Source organism: Saccopteryx bilineata, chromosome 2 (assembly GCF_036850765.1).
Source record: "Saccopteryx bilineata isolate mSacBil1 chromosome 2, mSacBil1_pri_phased_curated, whole genome shotgun sequence".
Classification (NCBI taxonomy): domain Eukaryota; kingdom Metazoa; phylum Chordata; class Mammalia; order Chiroptera; family Emballonuridae; genus Saccopteryx; species Saccopteryx bilineata.
This window is the reverse complement of record NC_089491.1, coordinates 318,132,680-318,144,116: the sequence shown is the minus strand read 5'-3', so window position 1 is coordinate 318,144,116 and position 11,437 is coordinate 318,132,680. Positions and strand designations below refer to the sequence as shown.

Sequence of the window (11,437 nt, the reverse complement as noted above, 5' to 3'; positions counted from 1 at the left end):
AATATAGTGTTCCCTCGTCAGAAATGCTCTTCCACCACTATCCTTCTCTGCTTTGCTAACTCTTCTCATCTATGATTATTAAGCTTAGCTGTTTCCTTTGAAGACCCCTCCTATGTGCACTCTTAGCTGCTTACACAGGCCTCTATTAAGCCCTCATTGCTCAGGAGTGCCAGAGTCTGAATTATAACTTTTTTCTCCTGCTCTCTTGCTAGATTGTGAGTTCTCAAGACCAGTCATAATGTCTTATTTTATTTTGTGATGTTGATACTCTGATCATCTTTTCTTTTAATCTGATTATATATATAATGGGCAACACATTCACCTGTCTAAAAGTTCAGAAATTATAAACAGGTATACAGTTAAGTCTCCCTCCTACTCCTGTTCTCTTTTCTACTGTCCAGTTCTCCTCCCCAGAGGCAAAATGATCAATTTCTTGTGAATACTTCCAGAGCTAAACATATCGGTGGTCCCCCTTTCATACAAAGATGTATCATGTTCTATAGATTGTGTTTTACCTCTTTTTCACTTAATTATGTACAATATCCTTTTGTGAATACAAACAATACTGCAATTACTAACTTCACAAAAATTTCATTCCACACATGAGCAAGTGTGACACTAGAATGAGCTCCAAAAGTGGAACCCCTAGATTAAGGAGTATATGCATTCACTTAAGTGTGACTGTGTCATATTGCTTTTCTTTTCTTCTTTAATTTTGTGACAGAGACAGAAAGAGAGACAAAGAGAGGGACAGACAGACAGGAAGGGAAAGAGATGAGAAGTATCAAGTCTTCCCTATGGCACCTTAGTTGTTCACTGATTGCTTTCTCATATGTGCCTTGATGGGGGGGGGAGCAGGGGTGGCTACAGCAGAGGGAGTAACCCCTTGCTCAAGCCAGTGACCTTTGGGCTCAAGCCAGCGACCATGGGGTCATGTCTATGATCCCATGCTTAAGCCAGCGACTTCACGCTCAAGCCAGTGAGCCCATGCTCAAGCCAGATGAGCCCGCACTCAAGCTGGTGACCTGGGGGTTTCGAACCTGGGTCCTCTGCGTCCCAGTCCAATGCTCTGTCCACTGAGCTGCCGCCTGATCAGGCCATATTGCTTTCCTTGGAGTTCATAGATATCATCTTAATTGATTTTTGTATCCCTAGTCACTATTACAGAGCCTAGAACAGTGTAGGCATTTAGTACATTTTTTGTCAAATAAACAAAGGAAAAAAATAATTTTTTTAGTGGAAGCTGCTTTTTTCCTTTTTCTGATCTTGTGCTTTAGTGGATAAGTTTCTTCCCATCGAGCATTCAGTTCAAACCAAATGATTCATGTTCACCCCAAATGCCATTATTCTTTTGGAGCAAAATTCTTATTGCAACTTTTATTAATTTCTGTGTTTGTGTAACTAACTGAGACCCTTCTTCATTAGCTTGGTTATAAAATAAGACCACATTAGTTTTTATGTTCTAATGTAATATAGTAACTCATCCCACTTTTGTGAGGTATCTTAATTATTCCACTGTTTTGTTTTTGTTTTTTTTAATTCCCTTGAGCAATTCCTGGAAACCCTTATTTAGTCTACAGATTCTTTTAGGAGGTTGCCTGTTGCTTTTAGAAGTCATCAGATCTCTGCAGAAACTTTTACTGTCTTTTAACTATGTATCCCGGTTCCTTCTCCTGGATTCATCACTTAATAGCTGTGTGACCCCTCTATACCTGTCTATTCAACTATAAAGTAGGGACATTATTCGGTTGTGGGATTTAAATGAGATTACAGATGAAAAATGTTTAACATAGTGTTTGGCACACACTAATGTTGAGAGATGGTCCTTCGTGTGTTTTTCACGCTTCTATCCATCTTCCTGGGAATGCCAAGAATGCAAGGCTCCTCTTTACTATGGTTATTTCTCAGGGTTATAGTGAGCGACTCTGGAGGATGAAGTCATATCTTCCTCCAGGACAAAGAACAGCTTTGCTTACTGTTTCCTGTAAAATGGTGGGCTTCCCAAGCTCAGTGTTCCTTAGCCATGACATAAATGCAACCAAGAGCAAAGCATTCGTCTGAGCCGTTTGTGTCATCCCCATGAGACATCGGGCACAAGAGGGATTGACACAAACATGCTGAAGCTCATGTTGCTTCTCATGTTATAAGAGTTCTTTGTCTCTGACCCAAGAACCTTGTGTCTTTTATCAACATCCATGAAAGAGTAACAGATTAATTTACTGGCCTGCCATAGGGTAAAATCAAGTACTAAGCTTGAGTATTAAATGCTTAAAATATCAATATTTACATTATTTTTTCTCTTGCTCCTCTTACTTGCTTTTTTCCCAGGCATTCTGCACAATATCTGTAAGTTGTGTTTGGGTAGGTAGCTAGAATGCGTCTGTGGTAGGCAGTTAAACAAACATGAGCAGAGCAAGGATGATAGGCCAGGTAAAGGTTGGAAAGCCCCAGGTGCCTAGCAATGGGCAAAACTGGAAAAACAAGGACTTTACCTCTAGGGTAACCTAGCCACCCCTAGCATATCTGTGGTCATATGGTTTAAACCCCTGACCTTTCATATCGATGGTCACACATTTAGGATCCTCCTCCTGACCTTTCCTCCCCTGGCATGTCACTAGTCATGCAGTACAATCCCTTGGAGGAGGAACAAAGAACTGAAAAGTGCTTCATGCGACCTGCATGTGCATCTCATGTGGGCCCTTGCGTGACCACTCCCCTAAGCATTATCACCTAAGGATAACATCTAGGCCTCAGCTGTGTTTCAGCTTCAGACCCAGAAAAGCAACAAAACCAGATGAGTGATGCCATGGCTGACATCAGGACCAGCTGCACTGATTAATGACTCCCACCTGGCGCCAACCAATCAGTGGAGATCACAACCCTGAAAGGACACACCTGGAAAATTGATGAATATTCTATTGAGATCTGCCCCTGGGACCTCCCCTAAAACCCCACCCTTAAAAGCCCTTAGGACCAAGGACTCAGCAAGGCTCCTTTACCGGACCATGTCCTTGCCTTTCCCCTTCCCCTCTTCTTCCCCTCTTCTTCCCCCAGACTACCTTCTCCTAAACTCCAAAGTTCCCTTCCTTTGCCTCTGTAGCTTATTTCCTGAGCCCATTTCTTCTACAGCTCACTTCTTCTACCTCTGTGACTTTCTAAATAAACTTTCTCTTACAGTTTGACTCTTGACTCTGAATTCTTTCTTAGCCAGAACACAAGTACTGAGATTGCTGAACCCAGGTCCCACCTAACTCCACAAGTGTAACCCCAGGTGCTGTCTTTGCAGCCAACACATCAATGCTGCCATCTGTAAATACTTCTGCTGTGGTGGTGGGGGAAACAAAATGAATTAGAAATAAAGGTAACTTCAAAATTGTTGCTCAATTGAAATTACCTGGCCACTCTAATATCCAGTTTTAAATCCCTAAAGCCATAGTTTCCTCTATATGTACTTTTTATATAGTTGGGGTATAGTTTTTACGGAGTTGCAATACATGAAAAGAAAGTTGCACAAATGTAACTGGGCCTTGGTTCCTGTTACTTAAGAGCTAGATGACTTTGGGGATTCTGAGTTTCTGTTTCCTTGTTTTTTTGGGTTTTTTTTTTTTTTTTTGTATTTTTCTGAAGTTGGAAACGGGGAGGCAGGCAGACAAACTCCTGCATGCGCCCGACTGGGATCCACCCGGCATGTCCACCATGGGGTGATGCTCTGCCCATCTGGGGCGACGCTTTGTTGCAACCAGAGCCATTCTAACGCCTGAGGCAGAGGCCATAGAGCCATCCTCAGCGCCCAGGCCAACTTTTGCTCCAATGGAGCCTTGGCTGCGGGAGGGGAAGAGAGAGACAGAGAGGAAGGAGAGGGGGAGGGGTGGAGAAGCAGATGGGCGCTTCTCCTGTGTGCCCTGGCTGGGAATCAAACCCAGGACTCCTGCACGCCAGGCTGACACTCTACCACTGAGCCAACCAGCGACAGCCAAGTTTCTGTTTCCTAATACGTGAAATAGAGAAGCTAATTCATGATCCAGGAGCCTGAGGAGGTAGTTCAGACCATGCAATAAAATAACATATATGAACACATTAGGTACTGAACAAATGAGTTATTATAATTTAAGACTATATTGAATCACAAATGTTAATTTGTCCTAATACTCTTTTTTTAGAGGCTATGAAATAAGAGAAAAAAGAAAGTGACCCACATCAACAGTTGAATCAGTCAGCCACACTCACTATCCAACTGATTAAACCAGTGGTTCTCAAAAGTGTGCACCAAGGCGCACTGGTGCACCCTAGAAGATTTTCAGGTGCGCCTTATGGTATTCCAGAAAAATATGTGCCTGTTGGGGACCAAAAAACCAACAGGATTTTTGGAGTTTAGGTTTTCGGGGGACAGAGGTGTGGGGAATTGGCTGTAAACTGACAGTCTGCCCAACCCCCCACCTCACTTGCCTGATTAGTTTGCAAAAAGCTGCTAAGCTGTAGTGCTGGATTGTTTACACTACCCTCCATGTTCCCCAGAAAGATTGGAGGCAAGTTTCTCCTATCCTTTGTTTGGTGTCAAGTTAAGATGATATGTATGGTGGGGATTTTCTGCACTCAACACAATTAAGAATAAAAAGAGAGGAATTCTTCAATGTATTGATGAGAAAATGAGAGTTTGCCTATCAACCATATGCCCAAACACTGAAGAAATCACTAGGACACATCAGGCTCATGTTTCTCATAAACACAAGAATGAAAAAAACACATTTGCACTGGGACCTGCCGAATTTACTAAATCTTACTAAGGATGTATCTATATAAAAAGATAACTTTTTTGTTGTTTTTAAATTTTTTAACCCCTCTATTTTACAAATTCTAAAAAGCATAATTCAAAAAATGTAACAAAAATGTTTTTCAACATTTTGTCAGAATAATGTCAGAATTTATTCAATGTCAGAATAAATTTAATTTTGTCATATTTATCTCATTTAATTACCATAAAAGCACTCTTGGACTTTATATTTTTTCTTTAATATTTGTTAATTATAACGTTTCTCAGAAATTTGTATATAGTGCGCCTACAATTATTTGTAGGATTTTAAATGCGCCTCCACTTCAAAAAGTTTGAGAACCACTGGATTAAACTCCAGAGCATAAAAGACAAACTACAACTCCCAGCAGGCGCTGCTCTCGAACTACGTTCTTTAACCTCATCTCCCGCTGGGCCCAGCACCTTCTCGGCCCCCACGGTCCACAAACTACAACTCCCAGAAGGCTCCACAGTGCACAACCGCCTGCTTTCTCCCGCCTCCTGCTTTCCCTTGACCCCCGCCCCGCAGCTCCTTGGCCCATTCGGTCCCGTGGTCTGCGGAGCGCGCGCCCGCCGGGGGTCGCGGGGCTGCTGAGAAGGAGGAGCGCGCAAGGGGAGGGAGTGGAGGCGTAGGGGGGCGGAGATACGGCTCGCTTGCTCGCAAGATGGCGGACGAGGACGGGGAAGGGATTCACCCCGCAGCCCCTCACAGAAACGGAGGTGGCGGCGGCGGCGGCGGTGGGGGCTCCGGGCTCCACTGCGCTGGGAACGGTGGCGGCGGAGGCGGCGGCCCGCGGGTCGTGCGCATCGTCAAGTCCGAGTCTGGCTACGGCTTCAACGTGCGGGGCCAAGTGAGCGAGGGCGGGCAGCTGCGGAGCATCAACGGGGAGCTGTACGCGCCGCTGCAGCATGTGAGCGCCGTGCTGCCCGGGGGGGCGGCCGATCGCGCCGGGGTGCGCAAAGGGGACCGCATTCTGGAGGTGTGAGTATCTGGCTGCCCCGGGCCCCACCCGCCTCCTTCCCCCTGCTGTCGGTGCATCTCCTCTGTACCCCTGTCACCCTCAGGCCGCACCTTCCCCCAACCCTGAACCGGCCCCGGGGACCCCCGTGTCCCTCAGGTCTCGCACCTCCTGGAGGTTGACCCTTTTGCCACCAATGCCGGCGTTCTGCAACTCTCACCTCGCTCCCTTCAGTCTCCAGTTTACGTCCCTGCGTCCTTAGCGCCGTTACTCTCGCCACCATTCCTTTGGCTGCTTTTCTACTTCTTTGCCTTCCCCTTGGGCACGTTACTGGCTGCTCCTTGCCGCCCCTTCGCTTTGCGCTTAATGAACCTCTCTGCTGCTCATGACAGATTCTCCTTCTCTGACCCCGCCACTGTGTGTCTTCCCCAAGTTCTCACCTTTGGCATCAGTGTCTTGTTCTCCATCCCTCCTTTCAGCCCCCGTGGACCGTCCCTTCTGCTCTCTGGCCCAAGTAAGCAGGACCTCTGGTCTTACACCCCCCCCCCCCCCCCGAAACCTCATTCCTCCACACTGCACTCCTTTTTCTTTCCTTAGTTACCCTCTCTTTACGGTTAAGCACCCTCTGTATTTTTCTGTCCTTTCGTGTGTCGCTTTCGTCCCTTCCTTTTTGTATTCTCTTAGTATGTCTTTTTTTCTGACCCTTGCATGCGTCTTTTTGGGTGATGTAGTTTCCCTTTGCAGCGGTCTCCGTATTACACCATGATGTTCAATCTAGTGTCTCTATCACCACATGCCTCTGAGAGCATCCCTGTTCTGTCCCCATGTGTTCACTCCTGCGCCATACTCATACTTATAGTGTACAATTATAAACTCCTTTGACCTCCCCACTTTTTCAGGGCATGTTGTTTCCATTCGATCTCTTTATTCTCTTGTGATCCCACATTGACTTTTCCCTATTCTTTCTCCCCTCTAGATTGCTTTCCCTTCCTGTTGTTTTTAGGCCCCTTCTGCTACTGCAACCCATCCTCTTCCCTGCTGCAGTCCCTCCCTTTTTAATACTCTATCCTTACTTGCCCAGTGCATACATTCATTAACGCCTGGGCAGGATGCTGCCTTGTCTCTGATTTTTGTGCAAACCTCCTCCACTACTCTAATCCAGGAGCTACATTTGTGTTTTTGTACATATTAAAACTTATAAGGTAATTGCTGGTTGACTGGTAGTTGGTGTATGCTCTTATTATCTCCATTCTCCTCAGCAGTCTTCAGTGCTGTGTCTCCTTGTTGAATCTATCTTGTATATTTTATTCACCCTTCTGCCCTCTCCCTCAGTGTTTGGGTTTGCTCTTATGCAGTCATCCTCATTTTTTGTAAATGTTATAATTTCTACAGCCTTCAGGCTTTCCTGTAGTAAAACAGGTTTTTTGTTTTGCTTTTTTCAGAGACAGGGAGTCAGAGAGAGGGATAGATTAGGACAGACAGACAGGAATGGAGAGAGATGAGAAGCATCAATCATCAGTTTTTTGTTGCAGCACCTTAGTTGTTCATTGATTGGTTTTTCATATGTGCCTTGACCGTGGTGGGCCTTCAGTAGACCGAGTAACCCCTTGCTCGAGCCATCGACCTTGGGCTCAAGCTGGTGAGCTTTGCTCAAACCAGATGAGCCCGCGCTCAAGCTGGCGACCTCGAGGTCTCGAACCTGGGTCATCGGCATCCCAGTCTGATGCTCTATTTACTGCGCCACCACCTGGTCAGGCAAAACAGTAGGTTTGTTCAAGGTTTCAAAGAGGGTACGATCTTGAAGGTATGGAATAAAGAGGAGCCCATCCTTTCTTACTCAACCTTATGCCCTTATCCTTGACATCCTTACTTTGTGGTATCCACTCATTATATTTCCTCTTACCTTCCTTTTCTAGAAAGAGTAGCTCACCAAAGCAAGTGTTTGTGACTATTACTATAACTTTCCTCTGTTCTTCCTATAAATAGATGCTTTCTTTTCCTGTTAATGCCCTACATTCTCTTTTCTGATATTCTTGGGCAATATATTCTTAATCTTTTGGAAGTAAGGGCATTCATACATAGACTATGAGGCACCTAATTCTTTTTAATCTAAATAACTCAAAATCTGTGGCTAATGTTTCCGTCTGATAGAAGCTTTTGGAATTGTCATTTTCCTTTCCCTTTGGAAGTTAAACTTTGGATCCAGCCATTTGTTTATTTTTAAATTTAAAACTAAAATATTTATTTAAAATAGTAAAATCATAAAGTATAAATCATTTACTCTTTACTGGAGCTAAAGGAACTAAACTGAAATAATTTTGTAGAAGACTACAGCTAACATGATTAACCATTTCATTCATACACATGTGTACACACACACACACACACACACGCGTGCGCGCCAGACTAACATAGTTGCTGGCTTGTTGCTTTATTTTGGTTTTTGTAGCCGAGTCCACATATAAACTAGGTATTATAAAGGAGACCTTAGATGATTCCCTTGAACAAGGCTTGCCTCAGGCCCAGGTTCAGTTTAGATCTATTCTTCTTTCTAAGGAAAAAACATTGTGTTTTGGTACATCCTTGGTGGTTAGTAGAGAACTTTGTCTCTTTTAATGGGCAGAGAAAATAACATTCTTTGCTTAGAGAACCTTTCTCTGGAAGGTTGTGAGGCTCTGACACCTTTCTGACATCAGTTTCCTTACCTTCTAACTATTTTGACTTCCAAATTTTTTGAAGCATTTCTGCTACTGTAGTAGAAACAGTAATAGTTGCAACACAGAACTGAGCTAGTTGATAAATTCTGTGAGACCTCAACTACTGTTGACTCTGAACATCATGGATTTGAACTGCATGGGTCCATTTATATGCAATAAATTCCTATAGTTTTCATTCCGTGGTTGGGATCCACAGATGTGGATGCATGCATTGATCTGCACCATTTTATTTTATGATTTTATTTATTAATTTCAGAGAGAGAGAGAAAAGCGAGGAGAGAGGAATGGAAAGCATAAACTCATAGTTACTTCTTCTATGTGCCTCAACTGGGCAAGCCCAGGGCTTCAAACTGGCGACCTCGGCATTGCAGGTTGATACCTTATCCACTGTGCCACCACAGGTCAGTCCCCATTTTATATAGGGGACTTGAGCATCCTCAGATTTTAATATCTGTGGGTGTGTCCTGGAACCAATTCCCCCAAGGATACTGAGGGAAAAATTAAGTTTTGGGGAGTCAAAAGTTACATGTGGATTTTCTACTGTGCAAGAGGTTGGTTCCCCAAACCGCCACCTTCAGGGGTCAGCTGTATACAGAGAAAGCTGTATACTTTCTTCCAAAGTCTGCATCTTTTTTTTAGGTTTTCAAGTGAGGGGAGGAAATCAGCAAGCAAACAGACATGATTCTTGAGGACTATCTGTGTCTGCTTTTGTTTTGAACTTGGTTAGGTTGATGCTAATTTTCCTAAAGCATTCTTTAGGCAACATTCCTTAGAGCTTTTTTCTCTCTCTCTCATCCAGGTTCCTTAAATAACTTCTCTTGTCCTAGGAAAGCTTTCTAAGTTAAGTGCCAAGCTGGTTCTGAGTTAGGCATAGGTAGATATAACTTGTATTGAAGTTATAGGTGGGTGTGTGGACCTTGAAAATTGTTTTTTAACCCAAGATTTCCCTCTATTTTAGATGCTTTCCTCCTATGCACAAATAATTTTATTCCGATTTTTATATATTGCAGTTGTTTAGACAACTGTTAGAGGTATGAAAGAACAGAGTAACACATACAACATATATTGAGATATAACACAATACAAGCTGGGACAAAAGAACAAGCATCAACTTTTTTTTTTTTTTTTTTTTCCTGAAGCTGGAAACAGGGAGAGACAGTCAGACAGACTCCCGCATGCGCCTGACCGGGATCCACCCGGCACGCCCACCAGGGGCGACGCTCTGCCCACCAGGGGGCGATGCTCTGCCCATCCTGGGCGTCGCCATGTTGCGACCAGAGCCACTCTAGCGCCTGGGGCAGAGGCCACAGAGCCATCCCCAGCGCCCGGGCCATCTTTGCTCCAATGGAGCCTTGGCTGCGGGAGGGGAAGAGAGAGACAGAGAGGGAAAGCGTGGCGGAGGGGTGGAGAAGCAAATGGGCGCTTCTCCTGTGTGCCCTGGCCGGGAATCAAACCCGGGTCCTCCGCACGCTAGGCCGACGCTCTACCGCTGAGCCAACCGGCCAGGGCTTTTTTGTATTTTTAAGCTCTGTCCTCATTGAATCTTGGAACAGTTGCTAAACCAAATTCACTGTGGTTCAGTTTGTCCTTTCTCCCTTCAAAACGACTAGCTTCTGACTGGTTTGGGAAAGAGTCATGTTGCAGGGCTTGGTACTGGAGTAAGAACAAGCCCTTGGGCTCTAAATTTTACTGTAGATGGAATGTTTTCTTGACTAGCAATGTTAGTTTCCACCTTGTAATTTTCCTCAGTGTAAGGTATATTGTATGTCTTCTCTTTGATGTGTGTATACCTGGAGGCTAATGAGTGAAGGGTGCTTTCAACAAATAGAACCAAAATAAATATATCTTTGCACTAATTATATAGTATGTGAAGTAACATTTAACTTCACGTTAATTTTCTTAAGGTTATCGTGGTTTCAACGGCTCTTGATTGATTTCTTGAGAGATGTCCTTAGGAGGGTCTAAGTCTGTAGTGGATATGGATATGGTACTACCTGTGTTTTTGAGGGATTAGGTTTGTCTGTTGGCTAGTTTGTTTTGTCTCTTTTGTATTTGGGTAGTATGGTCTTTAATAGGCATGGACTCCTAAGGTTGGCTAGCAACCATTCAAACATGATACTATATTTATGCTAGTCAGATAGTATATGCCTTCCTCTGTGACAGCTGTAGGATAATATACCCATCAACTTTCCCTTGTTAAAGTGTAAAGCAGCGTGACCAAGCGTTGGTGCAGTGGATAGAGCTTTGGACTGGGATATGGAGGATCCAGGTTCGAAAACCTGACTGTGGGCTCATCAGCTTGAGTGCAGGGTTGCTGTCTTGAGCGTGGGATCATAGACAGGACCCCAAGGTCGCTGGCTTGAGCCCAAGGTTGCTGGCTTGAGCAAGGAGTCACTTGCTCTGCTGTAGCTCCCCCATCAAGGCACATATGAGACAGCAATCAATGAACAACTAAGGTGCCGCAATGAAGAACTGAGGCTTCTCACCTCTCTCACTTCCTGTCTGTTTGTCCCTATCTTTCCCTCTCTCTGTCTCTTTCTCTGTCATGAAAAAAAAAAAATCTCAATAAGCAAATTTATTTACATATATGCATGGCTAATTTTTTATATGGTTTACACTATTTTTTTGTGACAGACAGAGAGAAGACATATAGGGACAGACAGACAGGAAGTGTGAGAGGTAGAAGCCTCAGTTCTTCATTGTGGCACCTTAGTTGTTCATTGGTTGCTTTCTCATATGTGCCTTGGGCGAGGGGCTGAAGCAGAGTGAGTGACCCCTTGCTCAAGCCAGCAACCTTGGGCTCAAGCCAGCGACCATGAGGTCATGTCTATGATCCCACACTCAAGACAGTGACTCTGCGCTCAAGCTGGTGAGCCCGTGCTCATGCTGGTGACCTCAGGGTTTTGAACCTGGGTCCTCCATGTCCCAATCTGATGCTCTATCCTCTGCACCAACGCCTGGTCAGGCTATTG

At 44.5% G+C, this 11,437-nt stretch overlaps 1 protein-coding gene across 1 annotated transcript in view; it reads left to right on the top strand.

Moving 5' to 3' along the window:
- The first annotated feature begins 5,326 nt into the window (after positions 1 to 5,326).
- Positions 5,327 to 11,437, top strand: part of SNX27 (sorting nexin 27) — a 120,364-nt gene continuing 114,253 nt past the window's right edge. The window contains exon 1 of the mRNA XM_066262131.1: positions 5,327 to 5,771. Coding sequence (XP_066118228.1) covers positions 5,455 to 5,771 — 317 coding nt within the window. The 5' untranslated portion in view covers positions 5,327 to 5,454. The remainder of the gene's footprint in view (positions 5,772 to 11,437) is intronic.